This window comes from Patella vulgata, chromosome 5, assembly GCF_932274485.2.
Source record: "Patella vulgata chromosome 5, xgPatVulg1.2, whole genome shotgun sequence".
Classification (NCBI taxonomy): Eukaryota; Metazoa; Mollusca; class Gastropoda; family Patellidae; genus Patella; species Patella vulgata.
In genome coordinates, this window is record NC_065883.2 from 24,341,765 (window position 1) to 24,367,578 (window position 25,814).

At 33.4% G+C, this 25,814-nt stretch overlaps 1 protein-coding gene across 1 annotated transcript in view; it reads right to left on the reverse strand.

Moving 5' to 3' along the window:
- The window catches only part of LOC126821875 (protein quiver), an 81,352-nt gene that overhangs the window by 19,033 nt on the left and 36,505 nt on the right, over nt 1-25,814 (reverse strand). The window contains exon 3 of the mRNA XM_050550457.2: nt 15,416-16,029. Within this exon, the coding sequence (XP_050406414.1) occupies nt 15,416-15,503 (88 nt within the window). The 5' untranslated portion in view covers nt 15,504-16,029. The remainder of the gene's footprint in view (nt 1-15,415; nt 16,030-25,814) is intronic.

Consider the following 25,814-nt stretch of genomic DNA (forward strand, 5'->3'; position numbering starts at 1 on the left):
TTATTCGACGATCGTTATCTCACCGGAAAGCAGTTTTCTTTATTCGAGTTGATATAAAGTTCATGTCATATTATGATTGTTGTTATTATTTGTGAATCTTGAGGGCGCTTACGTTGGTCCCATGGGGGAAGGCGCTCGCAGCTTTCATTTTGCCGTATAAAAGCCCCGATAAATTTCAATACGTGACTAATAAATGAAATCCGCCATTTGTCCAAAAGTCTTTAGGAACGCGAAATTCAATTTTTGTAAGAACTCCAATTGATTTGAATATCGTTTTTCAGATTGTACTTTTGCATTTTTAATGTTCCTGAAATCTCTTTCATTAAGCCACGATTATTTTTAATACTGGTACCTGACAAATAAATCAATTCCCGCGTTTATCCTAAAGTCTTCAAGAACATAAAGTTCAGATTCTGTAAGATCTCTATTTGATTTGCAGTTCATTTTAAGATTGTACTTTTGAGTTTTTAATGTTCGTGTGTGCGAATATAATGATATAATAAAAGAGCTAATTCGGATGTTAAGAGGGTTGATTCTCTTTTCAAAAACATCATCTTGAAAGAAAATATAAGCTAGTCTTGCAGGAATTGTTAATGTTCTGGGAACACGCACATTAGATATATGGCGTCAACGATAAATATAGGTTACAGAGCTGTAATAACTATGATCGACAATAACAAAATATTATTTAAACTAGTCCCTCAGTTGTAATTTCTGTCACCTGTTAAATAGAATGATTTTGTTAAATATCTCGCCATTTCACAACTAATGAGTTCCTTTCTGTATTCAAGGAAATAAGGGATTATTTTTGTCAGGGAAAAATGATGACACACTGTCAATTTATAGTCTCTTAAATATAACAAATCAAAACCATTAGGCCTACCTATTAGTAGAATTTAGAGAGACTTTTGCAAGGGCAGAGGTACAATGCTGACTATTAATTGATTACATTAAATATAGCAACTCAAAATCTTTCTGTTATAGAAGTATTAAGAGGGACTTTAGCCAGGACAGCATCATGGTAAATCAAAACCTTTCTGTTACGGAAGAATTTAGAGAGGTCTTTGCCAGGACAGGGGCAGAATGCAACTATTAATTGTTTATATTAAATTTAGCAACTTGTTATAGAATAATTAAAAGAAACTTTTGACTGGGTAGAATCACAATGCTGGCTATTAATTGGTTATATTAAAAAAATATGGCAACTTAAGGCCTTTTTGTTATAGCAGTATTAAAAGAAACTTTTGCATGAGCAGCAGTACTCTAATGAATATTAATCATTTACAATAAATAATATCTTAAATCAAAAACTTTTCTGCAATAGACAAATTAAGAGAGACATTTGTCATGGCGGCTAGATGCATTTTATTGCCAAATCCTCCTTCCATTCTGCATCCCTGCTGGTTTAGAAAATCCTGTGGAACTTTCTTGGCAAACACCAAGGCCAGTGTCGAGCCAGCACCATATTAACTGGGTTACTGTGCCTCAAAAAATATAACTGCAGGGAATACCATCTCTGAAATCGGTTGAGTAACTTATAATCCTCTCATTTAGAGGACTTTTTTCAACGCTTGATGCAAGTTTAAACCAAAAAGTGGAGAGAAATAAACTTCATATGAAGATTACACTTTTTTGAGAAAACATACTTTTATTAATCTCAGACTTTTCTGCTATCTTAAAAACCTTTTTACCTCAGCTCATAAAATAAGATTATATTTTGATCATTTCTCCATTGTGGATTGTAATAACAATTATATTGACATTATATAATTCCAGACATTTTTTAATTAACTAAGATTGCATATTTGAATATCAAAAATTTAAAGCCTTTATTTATTTTTGGTTACATCAGAACATAATGGTTTATTTTCTGCAAGAATCGGGAGAGAGATTTATAGTATTGAACAGCCCTACAAACTCTTTTGTCTAGAAAATTAAACATTGATTCTTGCTTAATTCTTGGTGCGGTGCATCACACTTATAATGCCCAGTCCGTGACGTATAGTCTACTGAGGGAATAGAAGACAGATTACCGAAAATAGATTTTTGTAATTTGCACGTTAAAGGACTATGGTGGGCAAATAGAGTATAGAATTAAATACTATATACAATAAATGAATGAGAAATGTAGGCCAAGACCAGATCAATGTATAAGCCTAAACATGTATCTAATGTAATTATTTATAAATGTGTAGAAAAAGCATAAGTCACATATACCCCCTCATGGTATCTTTAGCATGAAGAGGTGTAGTATAATGAAAATATTTATGGTTTGGAATTTTATGACTTGCAAGTTAATACTTTTATTTTCATTTCAAGGAAGATTTTCTCATAATTGAGCCAAATGATGCATTATCTTGTCAAAACAATCTAAACGAATAGTTACTATTATATGTTAAGAACTTCTGAGTATTAAAAGAATCATTCTGGAAGGATCTGCTAGCTTGTTTGAAAAAAGATAACATATTTCATATATTAATGCCGATATTTGTAAAATGTAACTAAAGCCTTTATTACTTTCAATTCCCTTTTGTATAAATTGCTAGCAAATAAAAAGTAATCAAGCAGTATAATATTGTTTCTCAAAACCCACAGCAGAGAACACATCACACCAGTAGAATTGGTAATTGCCTAATGCATATTTTTGAACATTATAGCAAGAATGGCCAGCTCTTTATCTAAATCTTACATTAGGCATTTTTAACCTTTTAATGAGATTTGCATTTTTCTTTTTTTAGCATTCTAACCATATGCTCTTAAAATGTGTATCAATTTTATATATTCTGGAATTGTATTGTTTCATGTTTTTCTTTGATGTGTATTGTATATTGTATCTGCGCCACTTGTGCAGCTATAGTTGGATTTTTGGCACACTATCAAATGAATTAAATTATTATTATGTAATTATTACTATATTTCTCTAAGACACATACAGATGGTAGAGAGAAATCAATAGCACCAATATAAACTTTCAATTGTTATAACTTTGCATTGATCAATTTGAATAATTTGTTATCCAAAATGTTTTAAAAATAAAAGTATGTTTGATTTTTAATGTAAGCTCTATGTTTAACCTTTATCTTGGCATGTTTGATTTCAAAATAACAATTTAAAAATAAAAAGTTTCTTGATAGTTACTGGCTTTCTGGTCCAATAACATGTGTACCATATTATTAGAGTTCCAAGATTCGTATGTGGGTGTCAAAGGACAAGAAATGACTTGAATTAAATTGCAGTTCTTGGCCTAAGTGGTATCAATAACCGAACATTCCTTCCGACATGAAATGGTTATCTTTTTCATTGATCAAATGATTCTGAACAACCACCAGAGAGAGAATATTTGGAATATTATTATAAAACAGCAACATGGCAGCAATAGTTAGATTACCTACAGCTTATTTTATCAGTCTGTTATTGCTCCACCATGTCGTCCAGTTTTGATACAAGAAAAAAATAAAGTATTAGAAAAAATTTAGACTGTTCAAAAACATAATTGGTGATTGTCAAACCAGGCTGAAAAGACTCAAAATTATTGCTCAATGTATATGACAAGCACTATGAGATTATACAGTGCTGTCTAGTCGTTCGGATGGGACGAAAAACCGAGGTCCCGTGTATACATTGGCGTGCACGTAAAAGATCCCTTGACAGTTGGAATTCGATATAAGAGTAGGCCGGAGTGCCGCTGTCCGGGCAAAATTTCCCTCATAGCACACTGTATGGCATATGCCCGTCTTCATTAGCCCAGTTCGGAGCAAAACAGTAGGACGTTAAACCCCATTTCATTTCATTTCATTTATCACAAAGTCATATAGGTTTTTATGCTTGATGATGTCAAAAGGTTTTATTAGTCCCAATATTTAATTTGACCAACACTATAGATATTATAGAGTACGGTCACCTGTCCAACCTCGTGGGTTTTCTCCGGGTCCTCCGGTTTCCTCCCACTGCTAAAGATCCCTACGCGCAAGCGAATTATTGAAATAAAATTGAACCATGTGTTAGTCCCGAAATGAACTAGTTTGTGTCGAGTGGACGTTAAACCCCATTTCTCTCTCTCTCTCTATAGATATTATAGCTTTGCCCTAATATTTGTCACAACCCTTATGATAGAGATGTAATATGGTATGGTAAGAAATAAATGAAAGTAAAATGTATGGGTGAAATGTAACTAACATCTTCTATCCAGCTCTGAAAATCAGTCTCTGTGACAGCAGGTTTCCTCCATAATTCACAGATGTAACCCCCTCTACTTTAAGAGAGTCATGTCCCATGGGTTTCAACTCAACCACTCTTGTCTTAATAATTGACCAAAATTGCCTTGGAGATGACTGATTGGTTACAAACTTCTGGACACTGTTATAGTTTCACTATTAACATCTTGTGTATAAGTGCATACAGGTCGAATATTCAGTAAAACAAAAACCAAGGAAAATAGGCATGTGTACTGTACTTGATGTTTAAATTATTCAAATGCAGAGGTGTAGCCTATACTTTTCACCAAGGTGGTAAAATAAAGGAAGAAGTTTTTACATAATCCTTTTAGCTTGCTGTGGCTAATGGGTAAGACGCTGGCTCGCTAGCCTGGAGGTCGGGTGTTCGATCCCTGCATTGGCCGAGAAAGTTCATCCAGATTTTCCAACGTGGTTCCCCCTTGTCAGTGATGCAGGACGGAGGGCCTGACAAGGACAGCTGTCTAGTTCTTTGGATGATACGAAAAACAGAGGTCCCGTGTATACATTGGAATGCACGTAAAAGATCCCTTGGCAGTTGGAATTCGATATAAGAGTAGGCGATAGTGCCGCTACCCGGGCAAAATTTCCCTCATAGCACACTGTATGGCGTATGCCCGTCTTTCATTAGCCCAGTATAGGAGCAGAATAGTAGGACGGTAAACCCCATTCCATTTCATTTTAGCTTGCTTTCTCTTTTGAACATCATTTTGTCCAATATGGGCATTGAACTGGAACATTATATTTCAAGAGGTGTGTTATCTTGACCAAAGAATCTCTGCTGAATGTGAACCTTGACAAAATTAGATGACATTATCTTGTGACATATTTAAAGGTCATTTCAACCAGTCTTTATCATGGAATAACTGCTATTACTGGTAATATATAATTATTGAAATAAATAATGCATAGCATCCGTAACTTTATTTAATTTTTTGCCTGTTTATGAATCAAAGTTTATTCATAATTTTGAAGCATATGTCACATAATTGGATCCCAATTATCACAATAAATTTATCGTCTGCTAGTAGGTTTATTGCGTACGATGTTCAGAGCAATGAAATTTATTATACAAGGTTTGTACATTACAGCAGGAGAATTGGTCTTGTGTTTGCCTTTTTTATATGATTAAAATAATAATCTTAAAATAAAAGTTACCACTGGTTTTATCGAACAATTTCAGTAAAAGTTATAAACTGTGGTCATTTCAGTCAAATGTGGTCATTTCAGTCTAATGTGGTCATTTCAGTTAAATGTGACAAAATTTCAATGAGGTATTCATATGACACCGACCACTGATGCACAATAGTGTTCTAAATATATAGAGTTGTGAGGTATTAATCACACCCTGTCACAGTAGAATGTATTATTTTGTGTCTCTAAATCACATATATTTAAACATACATGTATTCAAAGATGAAACAACCTCCAAAAGAGTGTGAGACAATAAAATGCTATTAGATAGGAGGGGATCCAAACTCCCCCTCCTCAGCTACATAAAAAAATTGTAAAATAACAATTTTATGAGAAAAGTGTCACAGTCGTGTGCTTTATCCTTTATCATCAGATGGTGGGATGGGATGGGCATTCAAAGTGTGAGATAATATGATATAAATATTATGTGATATCACAATTAGTGCTTTGCATCAATGAAATTGAATCACAGTGTGATCCTATTAATTCATAATAAGAATTGATGTCAAACAGGGTGTTGGATTTCTCTCTTTAGAAAGTTCAGTGTGTGTGTGTATGCTTGCATAATTTGGAGACGATGATGGCATCATGCATTGCCAACAGTCAAATGTCCTTAACAGGAGCCTGGCAAACCCCCTCCTGGAAAAAATCCTGCTAGATCTAAGCTTCTGCTTTCAGATTTTCACAAAATAATTTCGATCAGATTGTGTTAAAAGCTATTTCAAATACTGTATATATAATATGTCAGATATACTAAAATCAATCAAACACCAAGCTGAATATGGTGTTTATGTGGTAACAAAATATAACACTATATGTCTGAAGTGTAAATGTGTTTTAACACTTTCTGTATCAAACCACTACTAGTTCCATTAACTAATACAATTTAATGCTATACACCTCACTAGATTGACAACTAATGTGTTACTGTCCGAAAAATATTTGCCACTATAGTTTTCAATTATTCATCAGCTACATAACATTATTGGTCACTCCCAGGAAATGTCATCTTCAGGAATTATAACTTTATTTTCTAAAAGGAGCAGTGCCAGATTTCATCAGAGAAGAGTGTTTGTTTAAAGCTGAAATAAAGCTATAGGCCAGAATAATTTATTGTCATTATACAGCCTTTTATAATGCTAATTGTTGAATATGTATATTAAAGTAGCTAAGTCCGTAGCTTAATATCATCCAAAATCTTCAACATTGAAAACACGATGTTTTTTTGCAATTTAAATCAGCATTGGTGTTGTGATCTTACCTGGAAAAGATGGGCTTCTGATATCCAATATTTAAGACAAAATAAACACTTTACCATTGGTACACGAATCGTGTACCGTAATGCATTTCAGCGCCATTTATAACAAGGTGCTCAAAGAATGAGGCTAGACATATTCCACAAGTCATGTTAAACGGTGATATCATATTCTTATTTGGAGAAACTGACTTGCGGTTGAGACTTCTGGCGTATTTCGCCGAACATAACTGATGACAATTCACAGTAAAACGTAACGATTTAGCTCCTTTAAATTATAAATTCTAACAGTTTAAGTTCTGGAACTTGCATTATTCTAGTATAATACCCATTGTTTATGTCTCTATAACGTCAATTTCTATATACAAGAATCAATGTTTTTAAGCATTCATATTTTTGAGAAATGTGGAGGTCTGTAAGATTCAACAATTTGTAGAGGACCCTAATGTTTTACCTTGCCAGGCCCTCTGTCTTGCACCACTGACAGAGATAAACCAGGTTGGAAGATCCTGAGGCACTTTTGTCAGTCAATAACAGGAGAGAACCAATACATCCTGGTGTCAGTGCTATATAACTGAGACATCAAAATCAATGAGATTAGACAAGTATGATGTTTAGTGTGCTGAATAGTTTTGTTCAGATAGCACAAAATAAAAACCCAGATACACCCATGAATTTTGTTTATTACTGTAGATATTAACCTCCAATCATTTCCTTTCCTTTTAGCACCTCTGACAGTAAAACCAGGAAAATTTTCTTGTTCTTGGTGAACTTCTTAATATTGTAACTGATTGTCAAGAGATCTTAACCAATGTATTTTATCCCACCAACGGCTATAACTTTTCCTAGCAAGTCGAATAGACATTAGCTTTGACAACTAGGGATCACACTGTTAAATTCCAAAAGGTCTTCAGTTGTCACCCCCTGAATCAGAAACTTATGGTGCGAGGTGTAAGAGATCATGTTAAGAGAATCGGGAGAAATTGTGTTAAAACCGTGACTCTCGGGATAGCCTTATTAATTATATATAAATCAGTCTTAGTGACTTGTCAACACTGTGTCATGAAAAGCTGCTTACTATTGACAGTTATTTTATTGATAAACATATTCTAACTAATCCCGTCTCAATAGACTTGAGACCACTCTCGAAAACCCTTCAATCACCGAGATGGTAATAGCGCTTATAGTTAGTTACTACTTGACTTACTGTATTCCAGAACGAATTTCATAATTTTGTTTGTCAGTCAGAAAATTTTGTGAATTTAACTTGTCAATTAATAAATTAGCTTTCTCCAAAGAGCATCCACTAACTATTAAAGCACCTGATCAACAATGGCCTAGTCTTATGTCAAATTCCAACTGTCAAGGGTTCTTTTACATGCACGCCAATGTGTTCACGGGGACCTCAGTTTTTCATGCCATTCGAACGACTATACATTGTCCCTTGCCTCTGTCAAGGGGTAATACCATGTCGGAAAATCCCAATGAACTTTCTTGGCTAATGCAGGGATCGAACACGGGACCATGGCTCCCACCTCAATTAGAAGGAGATTGAAGTCTCTACTTTGCCTAAGCAGAAAATGCTCAACATTGAACTTATTTGAGGTACTGATGTAATGAAACTCAATTAAAATCAAAGTTTTCGAGCTCCAAAGTCTTATCAAATTGCTTATCGCCCTGCTTACCCTGAGCAGAAAATGCTAATTATCAAACTTAGTCAAGGTTCTGATATAAAGAAACTATGCCATTAAACCATATTTTTCATTCATTTTAATCACTTAATTAGAACCAAAGTTATTGTGTCTAAAAGCATCCACCAATTAAATTGCTTGTCTCTGCTTCGTCTAAGCAGAAAATGCTTATCTTCAAATGCTATCAAATCATTGACCAAATAAACACCTACACCAAGTTTGAACCTTCTAGCTCAAATTAGGAGGACAGGCAGACAGATAGACCCATTTGAATAGTCCCCTGCTTTCTTTGAAAGGTGGGGGGCAATTAGATATTAGATACAAATGATGATCATTGTTTTAAATGTCTTATTATATGTTTTTTATACGCAAATGAAGCAAATTCTTGGAATTTATAGATTAATATTAGGGAAGATATAACATTTATTATCTGGGAAAATGGCCAATATATGAATCACCAGTTACTGAAACACACAATCTCACCTTTTTGTGAGTTCCTTTGCATTTTTGAGTCCAGATACAAAGCTATATTAATTACATTGACAGTAAGTGCTCAGAAAAGTACCCCAACTTTCGATGGCCTGCTGTGTATCTGGCCTACATTGGCGAGTTCAGATATATAAAGCCACGTTAATTAAACATTTATAGTCGTAATTCATAGAATGCAAGTATTCTGAAAAGTACCACAACTTCCATTGGTTTACAGAGTATCTGGCCTGTGTCGACCCCCCTCCCCCCCCCCCCCCCCCCCAAATCAGAACTCAGTTTTTCTCTTGTGAAAAGTTCTCTGTATCACATCACAAACATCAAAAGAGAAAGTAATAATAGATATTATCTTTGTTGTAATTATGAGTCCGCACGTAGCTGATGTATTATTAATTAATTTAATTAATTTATCACAGTATTATAATAATCAAGTAGATCATGATCAATATACACTTCAGTTGTTCATAAAATATAGTTGGTTATTCCCAGTAATGTATACCTCTAACTACAGAATAACAATCACATGTTATTCTCCAAAACATAATAAAGGCATGCCAATTATTTTGCAGAAAAAGAAACATTTGTCTTTTATTTAAAAAATCCAAAGAAAATAAAATGAAATGGGGTTAAACCCAAACTTTCATTCTATCGTATTACGAAAACACGCAATTTTGTAGGAATATTACTGACATATATTTGAATACCATAACCATACGGGAATTAAATATGAAAAATAGTGAGCTGTTCCTATTTCTATTACGCACGGATTTGAATATTTTGTTAACATTTTATTAAGAAAAAAACAATGTTCTGACATGCTGCTGTATAGACGGAGACACGTAACTTTAAAGGAATATTATGGTTGTGAATTTGTTGCCAAAGCAGGATCGGCAAGCTTTCATTCAATGTATTACGAAAATGCTTAATTTTGTAGGAATGTTACTGAATGCCATATGGGAATTAAATATGAAAATTAGCGAGGTTCACCTATTTTTATTACGTATGGGATTTGAATATTTTGTTGACATGTGATTTTTAATTGTGGTATGAATTGAATACCGTATGGGAATTAAATATGAATTCGGGATTTGAATATTTTGTTGACATGTTAAATAATGATAAGAGTTATGCCCCTTTATTTTCGGTAAAATATCTGACAAGAAAAATTTTGAAATCCCATCACTGGTTTAACCTCCTACTCCAATTGGGCTAATGAAAACGGGCATGTATTAATGGAAATTTTGCCCGGACAGTGGTGCTATGGCCTACTCAAGGGTTCTTTTACGTACACACCACAGCTAAAGACCTGTAATGTGCAAGCAAATTACTGAAATAAAATTGAACAATGTCTTAGTCCCGAAATGACCTAGTTTGTGTTGAGTTGAGGTTGAACTCTCTCTCTCTCTCTCTCTCTCTCTCAGGTTAGGCAGGAGATCAAAAATCCTTACTGAAGTCTGGATGATACCCGCAATGACCTACTGCAAAATAACAGACTTAATACTTGTTCCACAACACGTTTGACTACTCAGGACTATTAATTAGAACCACTTTCAGTATGCCAATCTTAAATGGTGTCTCACACTCATTGACAAATTATTCAAAAGCCTTAAGTTATGGTAACAGTTCACTCCTTTTGGGATTCCAATCTAGGTATGTCGTGGACAGCATATACACACTATCGATCGAATCACCCACACATAAAACCAGTTATTTTATGATAAAATATAATAATTCTGGAAACGCTTATGTCATTGTTATTATGTATATGCTTCAATTAAAAAATTTGCACAATACATATAAAATAAAAGGATTCTGGTCAATTTTTATTTCATTGTTATTGTGTATGTGTTTTAATTCAAAAATTGGATCCTGTAAGTTTGAATGTTCACGGATGCTAAATATGTCTGAAATGAAATCCCTATAGGCATAGCACAAAGAATAGCATGCATTAAAATAGTCCTATTACATACATTATTCATCTTTTGGTTCATTATTTCTCGACAAATACACTATGCTAGACATTTATATTCCTGATGTAGGGAACGAGCTAATTATCTCAAATGGGTTGACATTTTCAAAGAGGCATTAAGCTCTAATATTAATATCAAAATGGCCTCTAATTTATATTATCCACAAATAGCAAGAGAGGCGCCAGCCAGTGGGATATTTTTTTTCTTAACAGCATTAGTCTTTATGTCATAAAAACGGACAAACACGCCAATGAAATATGAGTATTGGTTAATGGAATGGTATGACATGTGGTTTGTTGCTGTCAAAAATGTCCATGGTCATTTATATGTATTTAAGGTTATTTTTGTTACTATGGATACATCTACACAGCAATTGGACATTTCCACCTTTCTACTATGGATATATACATTGCCATTTGCACTGCAATGGGGGAAATTTCCACCTACTCTTTTGCTATGGATACATATGCACTGCCATGAGACATTTCCAGTCACCCTTTTACAATGGATACATATGCACTGCCATAGGATATCTCCATCCACCCTTTTACGATGGATACATATGCACTGCCATGGGGCATTTCCAGCCACCATTTTACTATGGATTATATGCACTGCTATGTGGCATTTCCAGCCATCCTTTACTATGGATATACATGCACTGCCCCTGTCAGTGATGCAGAATAGAGGACCTGGCAAGGAAGAGAATGAATATCATAGTAAAAACATAGGCTCCTTAATGGCAGCACATTAATGATCCCTTAACAGTTGGAAATGAAAATAAGAGTAGGTGTAGTGCCACTATCCAGGCAAAATATCCCTTGTAGCACAACGCACAGTGTTTGACCATCTTCATTAGCTGGATGCTGCATAAAATTGTATTTTATTTCATTTATCAATTTGTCCTGTTCTCCCCATTTATTTAAGACTATCAATAAAATCCAAGACTGTGACAAATTAACTCTCTACTGAAAGTATGGCTGATAGATGGTAAAATCTCTGTACCATTCAGTTAATATTGGATCTCAGTGATACAGTTGGGAATATAAGGAAAATATCAGAATACATATGTAATATTCCCCAAGCAATAAACTTGACAAGACTGTATTTAAAGTAGCTAAGTCTCTAACTCTAATATCATATCATCCAAAGTCTTCGACACTGAAAACATAAATTATTTGTTAATTTAAATCAACATTGATATTGTGATCTTACCGGGAAAAGATGGGCTTCTGATATCCAACATTTAAGACAAAATAAACATTTGACTATTGGTACACGAATCGTATACCATAATGCGTTTCAGCGCCATTTGTAACAAGGGACTCGAAAGAACTAGGCTAGACATATTCCATAAGTCATGTCAAGAGATGAGCATGCGCAATAAATGCTATTGGTGTAGACTGGAATAACCAGACGCTAGAGATTGCCATTCGATTGAGACGTCTGATTTATTTAACCGAGTAAAAACGGTAATGATTAAATATAAATCAATTTATATACATTCATATTACATTATTGTATGCATTGCGACCCATTTGTATCAATTTCTAGCTCCCAAATGTTAGTGATTTAGCTCCTTTAAAGAAGGGTAGTATTAATCCAGGACATGTTTGTCTTGTCAAGTTTGTTTCTTGGGGAATATTACCTATGCATTATTAAGACATTACTTCCATTTTCTTAAGCGTTACCTTTGACAAGTTAGAATCAAGCTTTAGAAATCCTGAAGATTCTTCTCAGTCTATTTCTAAATTAAAACCCAGGGAAACACACAACTATATTACAGACACGATTATGTTAACTGAACAGCTACTTTTACATGGATTCTTTAAATGTCAAGGCCCAAAATAGATTATACTAAAACAGTAATATGGCAATAGAAATAGATTATTGATGCATCTGAAAATGGTATAAATAAGGTACAAAAGGGTCTGTAAAGTAAACCATAGATTTTAAGACTGTATGTGTGTGACTGTATGTGGTCATACTTCAAAATAGTTCAAACATCCACAAATTACATCTATTTAAAAGTAATCTTTCATTTATTTACAAATTTGAGATCATTAGCAAAAATTTTCTACAAATTTGAGACTTTAACATAATTTTATACAAATTTGAGATCATTAGCACATTTTTTTATAAGAATATGAGATCATTTTCATCTGATGTCATGATACTTATTCAGCTGTATTTAGAATAAAACTGCTTCAATTAATGATGATTACCATTATGCTATTCACTGCCAGTCAGTTTAAAAATATTCCTTTGTATTGACCAAAACCGATTTTTATAATGATGCCTTTAGGAGTGATTTGCAGGTTGGTTCACCCTTTTGAAAAAACATAAATTTCCAAATCTCCAATTTCTTGGACAGACTTAGAGTCTCACAGGAAGTTGGAGCGAATAATCAGGCTTGAAATTAGCTCTGGGAAAACCATAATTTTCTCCCTCATAAACTTTTGAAACAATTAAAGATGTTAGGTAAATGTATGGCTGACTGGGTTACAAGGGCATTATATACACCAGAATATTTTGTTTATTGGTTTAATTTTATTAGGGCTTGACAATAATATCTAGGTACATGCACTAATAAGACATCATCTGATGAATATGTCTGGACTGTCTGGGAACTGATGTATGTGCATGAGTCAATAATCTATTTTAAAAGCTGAAGTAACTGGATAAAAATGAAATTAATAGGGTCTTAGTTTAAAATTCTCTATGTAGTTAATCTTTCTTCGTGTATTGGCGGGTATCCTAAATATAACATTGGATCGATTACCTACCGATCTGATTAAAACACAGATTCTATTTCATTTCGTTTTTTTTTATAATTTTGTTTACTTGTCTTTACTACACTAGGATCTGGAAGAGTTGTTATCATTGATGTGTTCTGGATGATGTGAGGGATTAGCCAATGAAACGGTCTGTTACGGCCAGCTTTTGACATGAGTTGCACAGAACCGTGGGTAATCCACTAGAAACATCAGTGCTGATCGGTTAATCAAATATCTGACGTCATAGGGTATAAAGTCACTTGTATGACCTCTGATGCGACCTCCCCAAAAAACTGGTCAAGATCTTCATGTAGAATAGGCCATCGAAAGTATAAAAAAAACAGAACGAAATATAGATCTGTATTTTAATCAGATTGTGTGTGTGTGTTATTTGTATTTTACGTCCGCTTCCACCGACGTGATATCGCAGACAATAACATGTTATGTATACAAGGTGCAATAATTTACAATGTGATTAGTAAAAAAAAGAGGATAATTAGGTTTTTATATATATGTACAGAAGACAATAGATAACAGGATGAAACATGAGATAACAGTGCAAAAAATATAGACGTGCCAGTAGACATTTACAAACAGACAAATTTGTGACAAAACAGACATGAATGTGGACGAACATTTAGACAAGGACAAACATTTGCAGACATGCACGCAATACGGACATTTGACAAAACAGACATAAATTTGGACGAACATTTAGACATAGTATGTACATATATATATATATATTTAGGTCGTTTTCGTCGGTTTGGTCGTTTTGTCCGGTAATCAGATTGATTACCTACTGAACTTTATATTTTTTGAGTATTAGAAGTAGGACATTGAAATTTGAGTACAACATCGGTTGTGCAAATTTTCTTTTTAATTCTTTTTAGAAATTGTGGTTGGGGTGTGGTTAAGATAAGTATCAATAGGTACATGAACAGCTTCAGATCCCATAAACCTATAAAAAAAATTGGGCTAGCTGTTAAATACAATATTGGTGTCAGTCATTATCACAAATGTGATAGAACTGGTTAAACACGTTCCAAATATAATTTTAACAAAGAGATGATTGCTACAATAGATGCTTAATGAAGATTTGAAGAAACGGCCAGTGACACAAAATATGGAAAACATGAGTTATTCTTATAAGTGACTAAAGGAATGAGGGATAGCAGATGCATGGTTGAATTTCAGCTCACTGGTAATTCTGTTGAAGACGAAAAGTTATTAATAAGGCTGTGAGATGATATCTGACAATTCATTAAAAGAGAAAACAAAAGAAATAGAATGAGCTGAAATTCAACCATGTATCTGTTATATCGCTGGTTCCTTTAGTTAGTTATAATTAAGGATAACTCATGTTTTCCATTTTTTGTGTCACTTCCCGTTTCTTCAAATCTCTGTGTTAAAATTATATTTGGAAGGTATTTAATCAATGCTATCACAGGTATTTAATCAATGCTATCAGATATGTAATAATGACTGACACCAGTATTGTCATTTAAGTTTTTAAGCCCCCCCCCCCCCAACACAAATATACCGAGGGTCCAGTTACCAGACTCTAGTGTGTATATAGGAATTTATTTTGTTTATCGAACCCTTTTAGTTATGTTTATCCATATTCAAGAAGAGGACATATTAGGAAGACAACTGTCAATTACACTTTGGAAAGTCAATTCAGAATGTCTCTTAGATGGACGTGCCATTAAACAACATTTCATTTCATTTCATGTCTCTTAGATGTATATACGTGTCCATACAATTAAGGATAAATTTTCCTTCATTAAAAATTAATAAAGTAACTCACCTGAATAGTCATGTTGTGCATAAGATTGTCCGACATACATGAAGACACATAAGAATAGGATAAGACACACTTTAATGGACCATTCCATTTCTTCCTATATCTCCCACATTCATAATATACGAGATTCTAGCACACTTTAATAACTCTACGTTTACAAAACAAACTTTTCCACAATTCTTGAAAAAACAGAACTAGATGAGCTCCAGATCAAGAGATCACTGCTAGGCTCCAATTACGTAACAATATCGATTCCTTTGGCAGCTCCAAACAAATTCCTTCTTGTGTCTTTATTATCCAATAAAAGCACGCATTTAATGTTTGGAAATTTTGTATTTTCTTATTTACAATCACCACTTAGAACAATTTGGAAATATTAATGGTGGGGGATTTCTTGTTCAATCTCGATGGTTTAGCTTACTTTTCCAAATATTTAAAGCTCGAACTTTACTTCTATGTACAAGAATTTTAATCTGAATTTACAATAAAACTTAGACGTAAGCTAAGATCACAGACACAGCTTAGGAAATGCAATAATCAGAATAATAACAGAAATTAAACTCCCAAGTTACGAAAGTATTGTTTTGTTGATGGCTTGAAATCCTGTTTACCAGCAACTGCAACATAATAAAGAAAAAAGAAATTATTATTAAAAGCAATATATTTATAAACATTCTTTTTTGCCATAATTTCAATCTACATATTTATTTATATATATATATATATTAAAAATAGGATATGTCAGTAGTTGTATCACAGATGTACACCATAACAAGTGCAAATATCCACTTGCTTTGATATTAGAGCATATGGAATATGCATTAGCTAACATCTGTCATAACTAAAGCCAAGCACACATTTGTTGAAGCAACGAGCAATTGTCTGCAATGCTGTCAAAATCCCAGAGCAGTATGTGCATGTGCAAGCTATTTTTTTAGGTTCAGGGATTGCCATCGCTAATTTTGTGACTAGTTGACTAGTTAAAATGCACATGGCCATGGATGAAAATCTAGTTAAGGCTGAATGCTATTTTGTAAGATCACATGATATTTTAGCTTGCACTGATTGGATAAAACAAAAAATGGTTTCTCAAGAGATTGCTTGCTGTCACTAATAGAAGCACCTGAAGTAGGTTTTGGAGCATTCAGCAATTCTTGTCACCCGATATCAAACTAGTTGCTGACAACAAAAGTCAATCAAGCAATTTGGGGACAATTAAAAAAACGTTTCCAAGTTGCCTAAGAATATCACCTGTGTGTGCTAGGCTTTAGGTGTATTAACAATACATGAAGGTTTTTTTTGGTTTCACTGTTAATTGAAATCTACTGCCACTGCAATATCTACATGTAATTTGCTTAAAATTGGCCTTATTTATTCCTGTACTTTCCATTTTGGCAATTTTTTACGTGGAAATACACTGACCCAACTGAAAGCTATACTTAAGACTCAGGGTTTCATCTATGCTCCTAGAAAATTGAAAGAAAACTTTTCCTAGGGTCTCTTTTATTGCTGAACCATCCATTTTGGCAATCTGTTAAAGTAGAAATGCACTGATCAGACTGAAAGCTTTTCTTAAAGATACTTTTTTTTTTCAATGGAACGCCTTTAATTTTTACCATATTCTACAGCTTTGTTGAGGTCAAGGAATCTAGAAATTTTATTAAGGTACAAATTGAATTTTCTAAAAGTTTGTAATCTAATATTATATTGCTTTTGTTACAGCTCATTTCTTCCATGTTAGTAATTAAAAAAACTAAATCTTTTGCTCTTGACAGAAAATCTTTGAGAAATCCAACATTTTGTTAGTTTTATTAGATTCGCTCATAATATATAGGAGCAATTAACGACTGAGGTTACTAACTATGTGATATCCTAAATTTTCTTTTAAGTGCTAATTTTTCAGAACCCATAATTTGCGAACAAACATCTATTCCAGGCTGTCTGATTCGTTAGATGTCGTGAGCTTGCTAACGAATAACATATACCAAATATAATATTTGTGATGATTTCGGTGATTTACGTTATTGATTCGTGGCTCATGATGATAGTAGATTATTAACCCTTACTTCAATGGACTCTTGTCAGCTCAGACCATCAAGTTGTTAAAGTAGATAATAATTATACGTTTGATATTCAGTTCACTATGATAGAAATAAATATATGGGAATTTAACGATGGCCAAATTTTTGTGGGTCACTTATCACACCAGAAAGGTTTTGTAAAACAGTTTCCTATAATTTGTATATTGAAATCCTCAGATTCAGTTCATTGCAAATGCAACAAAATTTTAAGATTCAGTTCATTGCAATAATGCAACTACAGCATAGTTAAGTCCTCCAATTTATAATGATATAAAAGAGTGCATTTCTCATGAAGGAATGATACCAATTCATAATAAGGATGAAAAGTTAGGTTGCCAGGCAATAAAACATACACCCACAGTAGCAAAGTTGTTTGCACAGGCCATAAAGGCTGTTATAAAAACTGATCATGAGCAGCAACCCATAAGTAATTATGTCTTCCTAGATGATAATTTTACGCTTTTTCATCTTATGAACATTTCAATGTGGGTGTATAAAATGGTTGAAGTTTGTACTTGGATTTTAGAAGCCAAAGCTACTGTAGTCTATCTATTTTGCATAGTTCTAATGCCTTAAGAACTTTGGTGTATTTTGGTTGGATTAAAGGAATGAATTTTTCATCATCTTTAGTTTACTTTCATACATCAAAAGTTGTTAATTTATAGATAACTGAGATGTGGTATCAGATGTTCTAAAAGAAATAAGCATACTGTCTCATGCATGACACCTGTACCTGACAGATGGAGTCTTCCATAAACAAAATCATGTTAGTCTAAAAATGGTTAGTTATAGATAACTGATGTGGGGTATCACATGCACTAGAAGGAGGAACTATAAACTGCCTCATGCGTGATGATGATTATGTGCACTGTTAAGAGTCTCCAATCTTCCTAACACATTTTGTCATTGGATGCCATCCCATTAATCTGATCTCATGAAATCAAATTTTATCTTGTACTGTAGTTTTATATAGTGATAGTGGTTCAAAGAACTAAATGATAAATCTCCCTGTGGATTGACCAGCTACAAAAACTTAATCCATGAACGTACAGAGTCAGCAATAAATGTGATTAAAAAAGCCATAATTATATCATTACACTGATTTATTTCTCAGACAACTTGTAAACACGCTAAGTTATGATTTATAAATGTTAAAAGATTACTGTGCTAATGTTTTCCAGATTCAAATATTGGCCAATAAAATCTCTTGAGGAGCTCTTCTAACTTTTATCTCAAGTTCCGAAATGATTAATGTTCTTTCACGCTATAATTGAATTTTCTGAATTATAAAAACTGTATGATGTTAGTCAGATCTGATTTTTTAAAGAACATAATTGAATAAATATAAAAAAACATGAAATGATAAAATCATTAATTGTTATTTGACTTTTTTCCATCTTTTGCATTGTCAACATATTTGCGTTGATAAAAATTTGACATACTATCATTAACAGTAGCGTGAGCTGTAATGTATAACATCAAATGAAATAAATAGTTTGGTCATTAAATTCTAAATGTCGAGGTTTATGCAATTTAAAACCAATTCTAAAGTTTATAAACCGGAAAAATTTAAGGGCCCAGGTTACACTATCGTTGGACTAAGTTTCTGTCATGCGTTTTATTTTATTTTATTTTAAATTGCAGTATGTATGCATGAATAAATAATAAATCCAAAATTCTAGCAAAAAATATTAAGTAGTTTAAAGTCCTAAGTTCAATTTAGTTCACTATACAAGTTTTTGCCATGTGTGCATTTTATTTTATGTTTAATTGTCACATATGCATGAAAATATATTAAATCCAAAAATTCAAAATAAACTAATGAGTAGTTTAAGGGTCTAAATTACAATATAATTCACTATACATTTTTGACGCATGTATTTCATTTTATTTTTAATTGCAGTGTATGCATGAAATAATCAATCCAAAATTTTACCATAAGATATTAGTTGTATCTCTAGAATTTCTATACATAAATTTTTACATATTATACGGAGTGATGATGATGAACAAAATGACATAAGTTTCCCCCAAAATATATGAAGATAGGTTGCCAGGCAACGAAACATACACCCACAGCAGGTAAATCGTCCGAGCAGTTGACAAGAGTTGTCGCATATTTATTCTTATAAGTAAATGGGGGCATTTACAAGACAATTTCATATTGATCAGTTTGTAATATTCGTCATTTGAGGGTTAGAAAGGTTCTACAAACTGAAACAAGAGCCTTAACTCTGAAATTAATTTATAGAAATTATTGGAAGTCTTCAGACTTTTTTGTTTTACTAATTTAAATAATGCATATAAATTTCATACAGATCGGATGATAACTTTTGTCGTTCAAGTGTTAACAAGGTTCAACAAAATGAAACAAGGGCCATAACTCTAGAAGTAATTGACGGAAATTGCTGAAATTCAATAGGCTCTTTTGTTTCACTAATTTAAATGATATACATAAATTTCATACAGATCGATTGATAACTTTTGTCTTTAGAGCATTTACAAGAAGCACCAAAGTGAAACAAGGGCCAGAACTCCAGAAGAAATTAATGGAAATTATTCAATTTAAATAGACTTCTTCATCTCACTAATGTAAACAACATATATCAATTTCAAAATAATCAAATGCAGTCTGCAGAGTGTTCACAAGAAATTTTGGATGACGGACGGACAGGGCGACGGTAATATAAAACCACATTTCCATGTGGCCTTATAAAAAGTCAGAAAAAATACTTTCTGAATGATTTTTATTACTCAAACAAATTTCACTGACTGTAAATATAGCGAGTAAAGTTTGTAACAAATGATTTAGTGAATTATTTTCTGTGTTCTAGGAAAGTAGTAATGATTAATTTGATCAATTTTAATGACTGCTTCTCGTCTTCATACCATTCTCTAAATATTACTCCAACAAGTTCCATTATTAACTAAACACTGAAGACACATAAAAGCCAAGCGACTATTCCACTTGAGAACCACTTATCCTCACAAGTAGTTGACGCCTACTCATACTAACGCTTACAGATTCCTGGAATTAATGATTCTACGGACATAAAAAGTTATTGGAGAGACGATAAAATGTATGTCTATCCCACATTAAATATCCCATTTATTTTTCACGAAGAATACACTTAGAGCTGATGTTTCAGGACTTGTAATATTTTAAAGAGGCCATGGAATGTTCATGAAGATATAAACTATCCATAATTTCAATGTCCAATATGATATTCATATTTTTGCCATTTTTGCCAGATGTCAAATCTACAAAATCTATAGATTTTTCTATTAAAAATAAAGGTTTTATTTCTTAAACACAAGATTTTTCCATATGTCTTCAGTAGATTTTCAGATTTGATGGTCTCAACTGTAAAACATAGTTAAAAATAAGTTGCTAGGCAATGAAACATGCACCCACAGCAGCTAAGTCGCCTGAGCAGTTGATAAAGGTTTTCTATTGTGTAAACAGTGATTCTTTCACAAACAGGTTTACCAGTTCCCTGAATATTACTATACGACCATATTTAATTGGGGGTATACAATGATTATCACCGCAGATGTGGTACTATTTGTCATCATTGCTGGTTGGTTCTTTATTTTCATAAAAGCAGTGAATGGCAAGGAATGTGTTTCAGGAAGCAATAAAATTGTTTGATATGCGTAAAATATCTTAATACTGTGTCCTTCAAATGGATTACAAATAACAAATTTGCTATTGATGCTGCCATGGCATAGATATTTTTTATTTTATATCTAAATAAATTGTATACTCGGAAGAATATAGAATTTAAACCCTCTGCTCAATATGTCAGGCAGTTATTTTACTCGAATTTTTTAAGTTAATGTCTTTTCAATGAGTTATATCATGAAAGTGGGATTGGGAATATACAGAAACCTGTAATACAAAATGTATGTATAATAGCACTTAAAACACAATTACGCATCCAAAATTTGGTTACTTAAACATACATTATGGAAGAGCTAAATCTGCCTATTGTAGGTCTTTCTTTAGGCCTGAAATGTTATATAAACTATTAATTAGACATTAATTAACGTATCCAGACCATAATCAACTCTCGATGTCAACGCTAGCCTGCGATAATTGTTGGATTATGATCCGATTTGTTGCATAACTTTCCTTCTCGATTCAATGATTAATTGGAGAATCGAGACTTTGATTTTTGTCGTACTGACTTTAGTAATGATGACCAAGGCTATGCGGAACTTTCGATCGCTTATTTCTGGGTTCATAGTGGATCAATTTGACTGAAATTTTCAGCAAATTGCCTTTGCATTATCTAGTTTTTAACTATTATAGTGAGAACTGCCAACTCTTTATCTAATCTCCCATAATGTATCTTTAATAGTTAGTGAGGCCAAGAAATTAGTTACAGAAAAAAATTGACATGTCTGGAGCTCGTTGACAGCTATATATCTTTAAAACCTATACAAAATTTTGTGACCTAATAAATATTGCCATCCATTTTTAAAATGTTCCATTGAGAATTATATCAGCCACCTGTACCTGTCAGTGACAATGTCTGGATAAAATTTGAGCTTTTCTCATGCCACTATTTTTCTGGTGATGATTGTCATTCTGTCAGAAACTGATTTTATTTTAGTCTGTATTCTTTTTGATTTTTTTAAAAAAAATGTCTGGTATGAAAGTAAAAATGTCAGCTATAATGTCAATTGAGTCTGACAAGATGATAAACTATATTCTTCTACCATAAATAAATGTGTTAGTCTCAAAACCATTTGTGAGGATGACCATAGGTGTAAGGGGCTAATCTCAGATGGTGGTGGTTTTGAGGCTATGAGGATATAACAAGATAGTCTATTCCTCTTTGGGGGGTTGGGTGGCCGAATGGTTAGCACCTGCGCGCTGTATCATAAGACCTGTCATTGAGTCAACTGGCGTGGTTTTGAATCCCTGGTAGTACGTGACAAGGAATAGGGGCCCCTGTCCAACCTCATGGGTTTTCTCCGGGTCCTCTGGTTTCCTCCCACTGCTAAAGACCCCTACTGCTAAAGGCGAATTATTGAAATAAAATTAATCCATATGTTCGTCCCGAAATGACCTAGTTTGTGTCGAGTGGACGTTAAACCCCATTTCTCTCTCTCTATTCCTCTTTCATAATAAATGTGTTAGTCTCAAAATGAATGATACAGTTAAATCCCACTTAACAACCAACTCAGTATTACGGGCAACTCACACTACAAACCTTAGAATGCCTCGTTCGGCATTTTTGTCAAAACGTGGCAAAAACATGTTAAAATTTTGCCACAATTTTGCCACGTTTCATGTTTCAATGGAATTTAATTGGCCGTTAAGATACTGCTTTTGCAATTTTTATACATACAACTGAGTGCCAATTACATAAAATTTCAAGAGATATATTAAATATAATATCGTTTATTATATAAAAACAGGAACAGCATATTTGTAATTAATAATTTTCAAAGACCTAAAATACAATTATTGGGTTCGCTCCGCTTTGAACATGGCTGTTTTTCATTTCTCACATCTCTTTGTTGGGAATATTGTGTTAACATATGAAACTGCTACAAAGAATGTAACAAACTCTTTTTATGCGACCAATGTCATTTCTAGTCGACATTGCCTTGTGTTTTTGTCTCTATACACAATCCCTTGAAAGTGTCACCAAATAATATTATGCTGTCCTCGATACGCTCGACGAAACTATGGTTTGGCTGAACCACACCCCCAACCCTTTTGAAAAATCATGTATCAAACCTTGTGAACAGCCTCGTTCTGGACAAAATACCTCGTTCTAAAAACATGGCAATTTAAAAAAAAATATGTTTTGGAACTCCAGACAAACGTGGCATTTTGTTTTTACCACGTTACAACGTGGCAAAATTGGGACAAAATTGTGGCAAAAATTTTAACACGCTTTTATCACGCTTGGACAAAAATGCCGAACGAGGCATTCTGAGGTTTATAGTGTCACGTATACGACCACATTTTAAAAGAACCAATTCTTTCTTCTATATTCCTTATAAATTGTGCTCAGTAATACGAGCAACTCACTATTACGGATTACGACCACCGAAGCCAGTCCCAATAAGTCAATTTCTTTGTTTTTGTGACTCGCGATAACGACCATTGATTGGGATTAGTATTAGTCAATCTAACGACCGAGATCAAAGCAATCAAACAGTTGAGGTTGATTGATTTTATCGCAGCCATTTCACGAGCCTCTAATCTTTCTTTTTTGGTTTCATTTTTTAAACAATGGAATTTCTCAATGTGTGTTAATTTAAACAAAGAAGTTAATAATGGAATTTCTCATTGTGTGTTAATTTAAACAAAGAAGTTAATAACGATTAAGTAGAGCTGGGCGATATTTTGGTTTTTGTTTAATGATGAATTAATACTGTTATATACTCCTGAGTGTTCATTCCACGCTGTCCATTTAACTTTGTTTATATCACGTGACTTCTCGCTCCATTTTCCAACCGACCAGTACTGGTAGAATTAGGTCTACATGTCTAGAAATTGTCTCAAGCATGCTCACTCAGTATTGAGACCACCCCATTATATAGACCAAATCTAGACAGTCCCACAGGTGGTCTTATGACTATTCTCTGTTTACGGTTGTATTCCGTATTCACTGGTGTCTACTGATAAGTTCATAGCTGTGTTTTTCTTTATTAAGTTTGAGTCATTATTCTATGTCTCTATGACTATTCTCTGTCTACGGTTATATTCCGTCTGACTTACCATGTTTTTATTTCGCTAAATTCAAATATTTTTCATATATATTAAGTCTGGTGTGACGCTATTTTTTCATGTGTTGCAAGGTGTGCCGTCGGCAAAAAAAGGTTAAGTACCACTGCTCTATCATTTGTCTCAAAATGAATGAGTATAGTTGAGTTGGCGAGACAATGAACTGTACTCTATTTCTCTTTCATAAATACACATGTTAGTCTCAAAAAGACATAATTAAAGTATTGACAAGATGAGGACGTATCATGTTATATAATCAATGTTTCAAGTGTTATATATGTGTTTTAAGACTTACAACAAGTGTCTGTGGGTTAAAATTTCCAACGATTTTCTGTCATCTAATGACAACATACAAAGGCTAAATGGTCCAAAAATAGAACTTGAATAGTTGAATGTTATGGGAACCACTTAGCCTATATATCGAAATCACCTACCCGGGTACTTAGATCCAATATTTTCCTGTTAGCTGTCAAATTATTAACTATTTAGGAAACATGGCCGTCCAGCACTCAGTAAATATCATATGCGGCTAAATTTAGAACTCTAACAAATTAATTGATCTAACTTTCATTAATTTATGCATACTTGTACATATAACCTTTCAAGATATCTGGTTTTGGTGTAGTTAGATTTGAGAGGCTATCAAGTAAAGTAGGCCTATAATAAGCATATAACTGGTAATCGTTAAGATGGCAATGTATAAATGGGGGTTTTGAACGCAACGCCCCAATATACACTTAATAGACGCAATGTCATCCACAGTTCCTATAAATCTAATAAAAAGATAGGTTGCCAAGCAATGAAATATACACCCAAAGTCCACCAATAAAACTGGTAGAAAAATTCTAAATGTTTCACAATTGAGTACATAAACATGGATGAAATCAAAGTTTTAAAACATCCCATCGAACACTGTTCATGTGGAGAAAACTCTGTAATATGCGATTTTACATTTCGATATCAAGTTTGAAAAATTTGATCTAGCCCTTTCTGGAAAACATATGTATTTATTGGGTTAAATAAATTGACTATATTGTGAACAACTGTCATACATTAATGTAGAATCTTGAAATTCAGGTTGAATAAAAACTGAAAGGGGTGGTAGGATGCAATTGGGGCACATGCCCCAATTATGTAAATTGTGAAAGTGTTGCTTACTTGATCACAATGGTCCCTACTCTAGCTGTTAAAGGATTATACAGACCTGTAATACAACACTAGCTGTCCACTTAACCTGCCATGTCTAAATACAATCGACTTTTAGGCTATATACAGTATAGATGTTTATTCCATATTAAAGAAGCCTGATCATTTACCAGCAAGCAAACTGTATTTAAAGCAATAAAATAAAATCAAGTACGAACAATCCAAACCATTAGACAAAATTCGAAGTCCTTAAAAAATGGTATAGGCAAAATAGTGTAATCAGGCAAAATAGTGTAATCAGCATATGGACTGTTCACCGTGTACAAAATACACGACAAACAGTGGTAACAGGTGTCCGGAAGAGTAAGCTTACCCTGCCTGGCGCCACACCCGCCATAGCTGCATCCAAACTATTAGAAGCAAC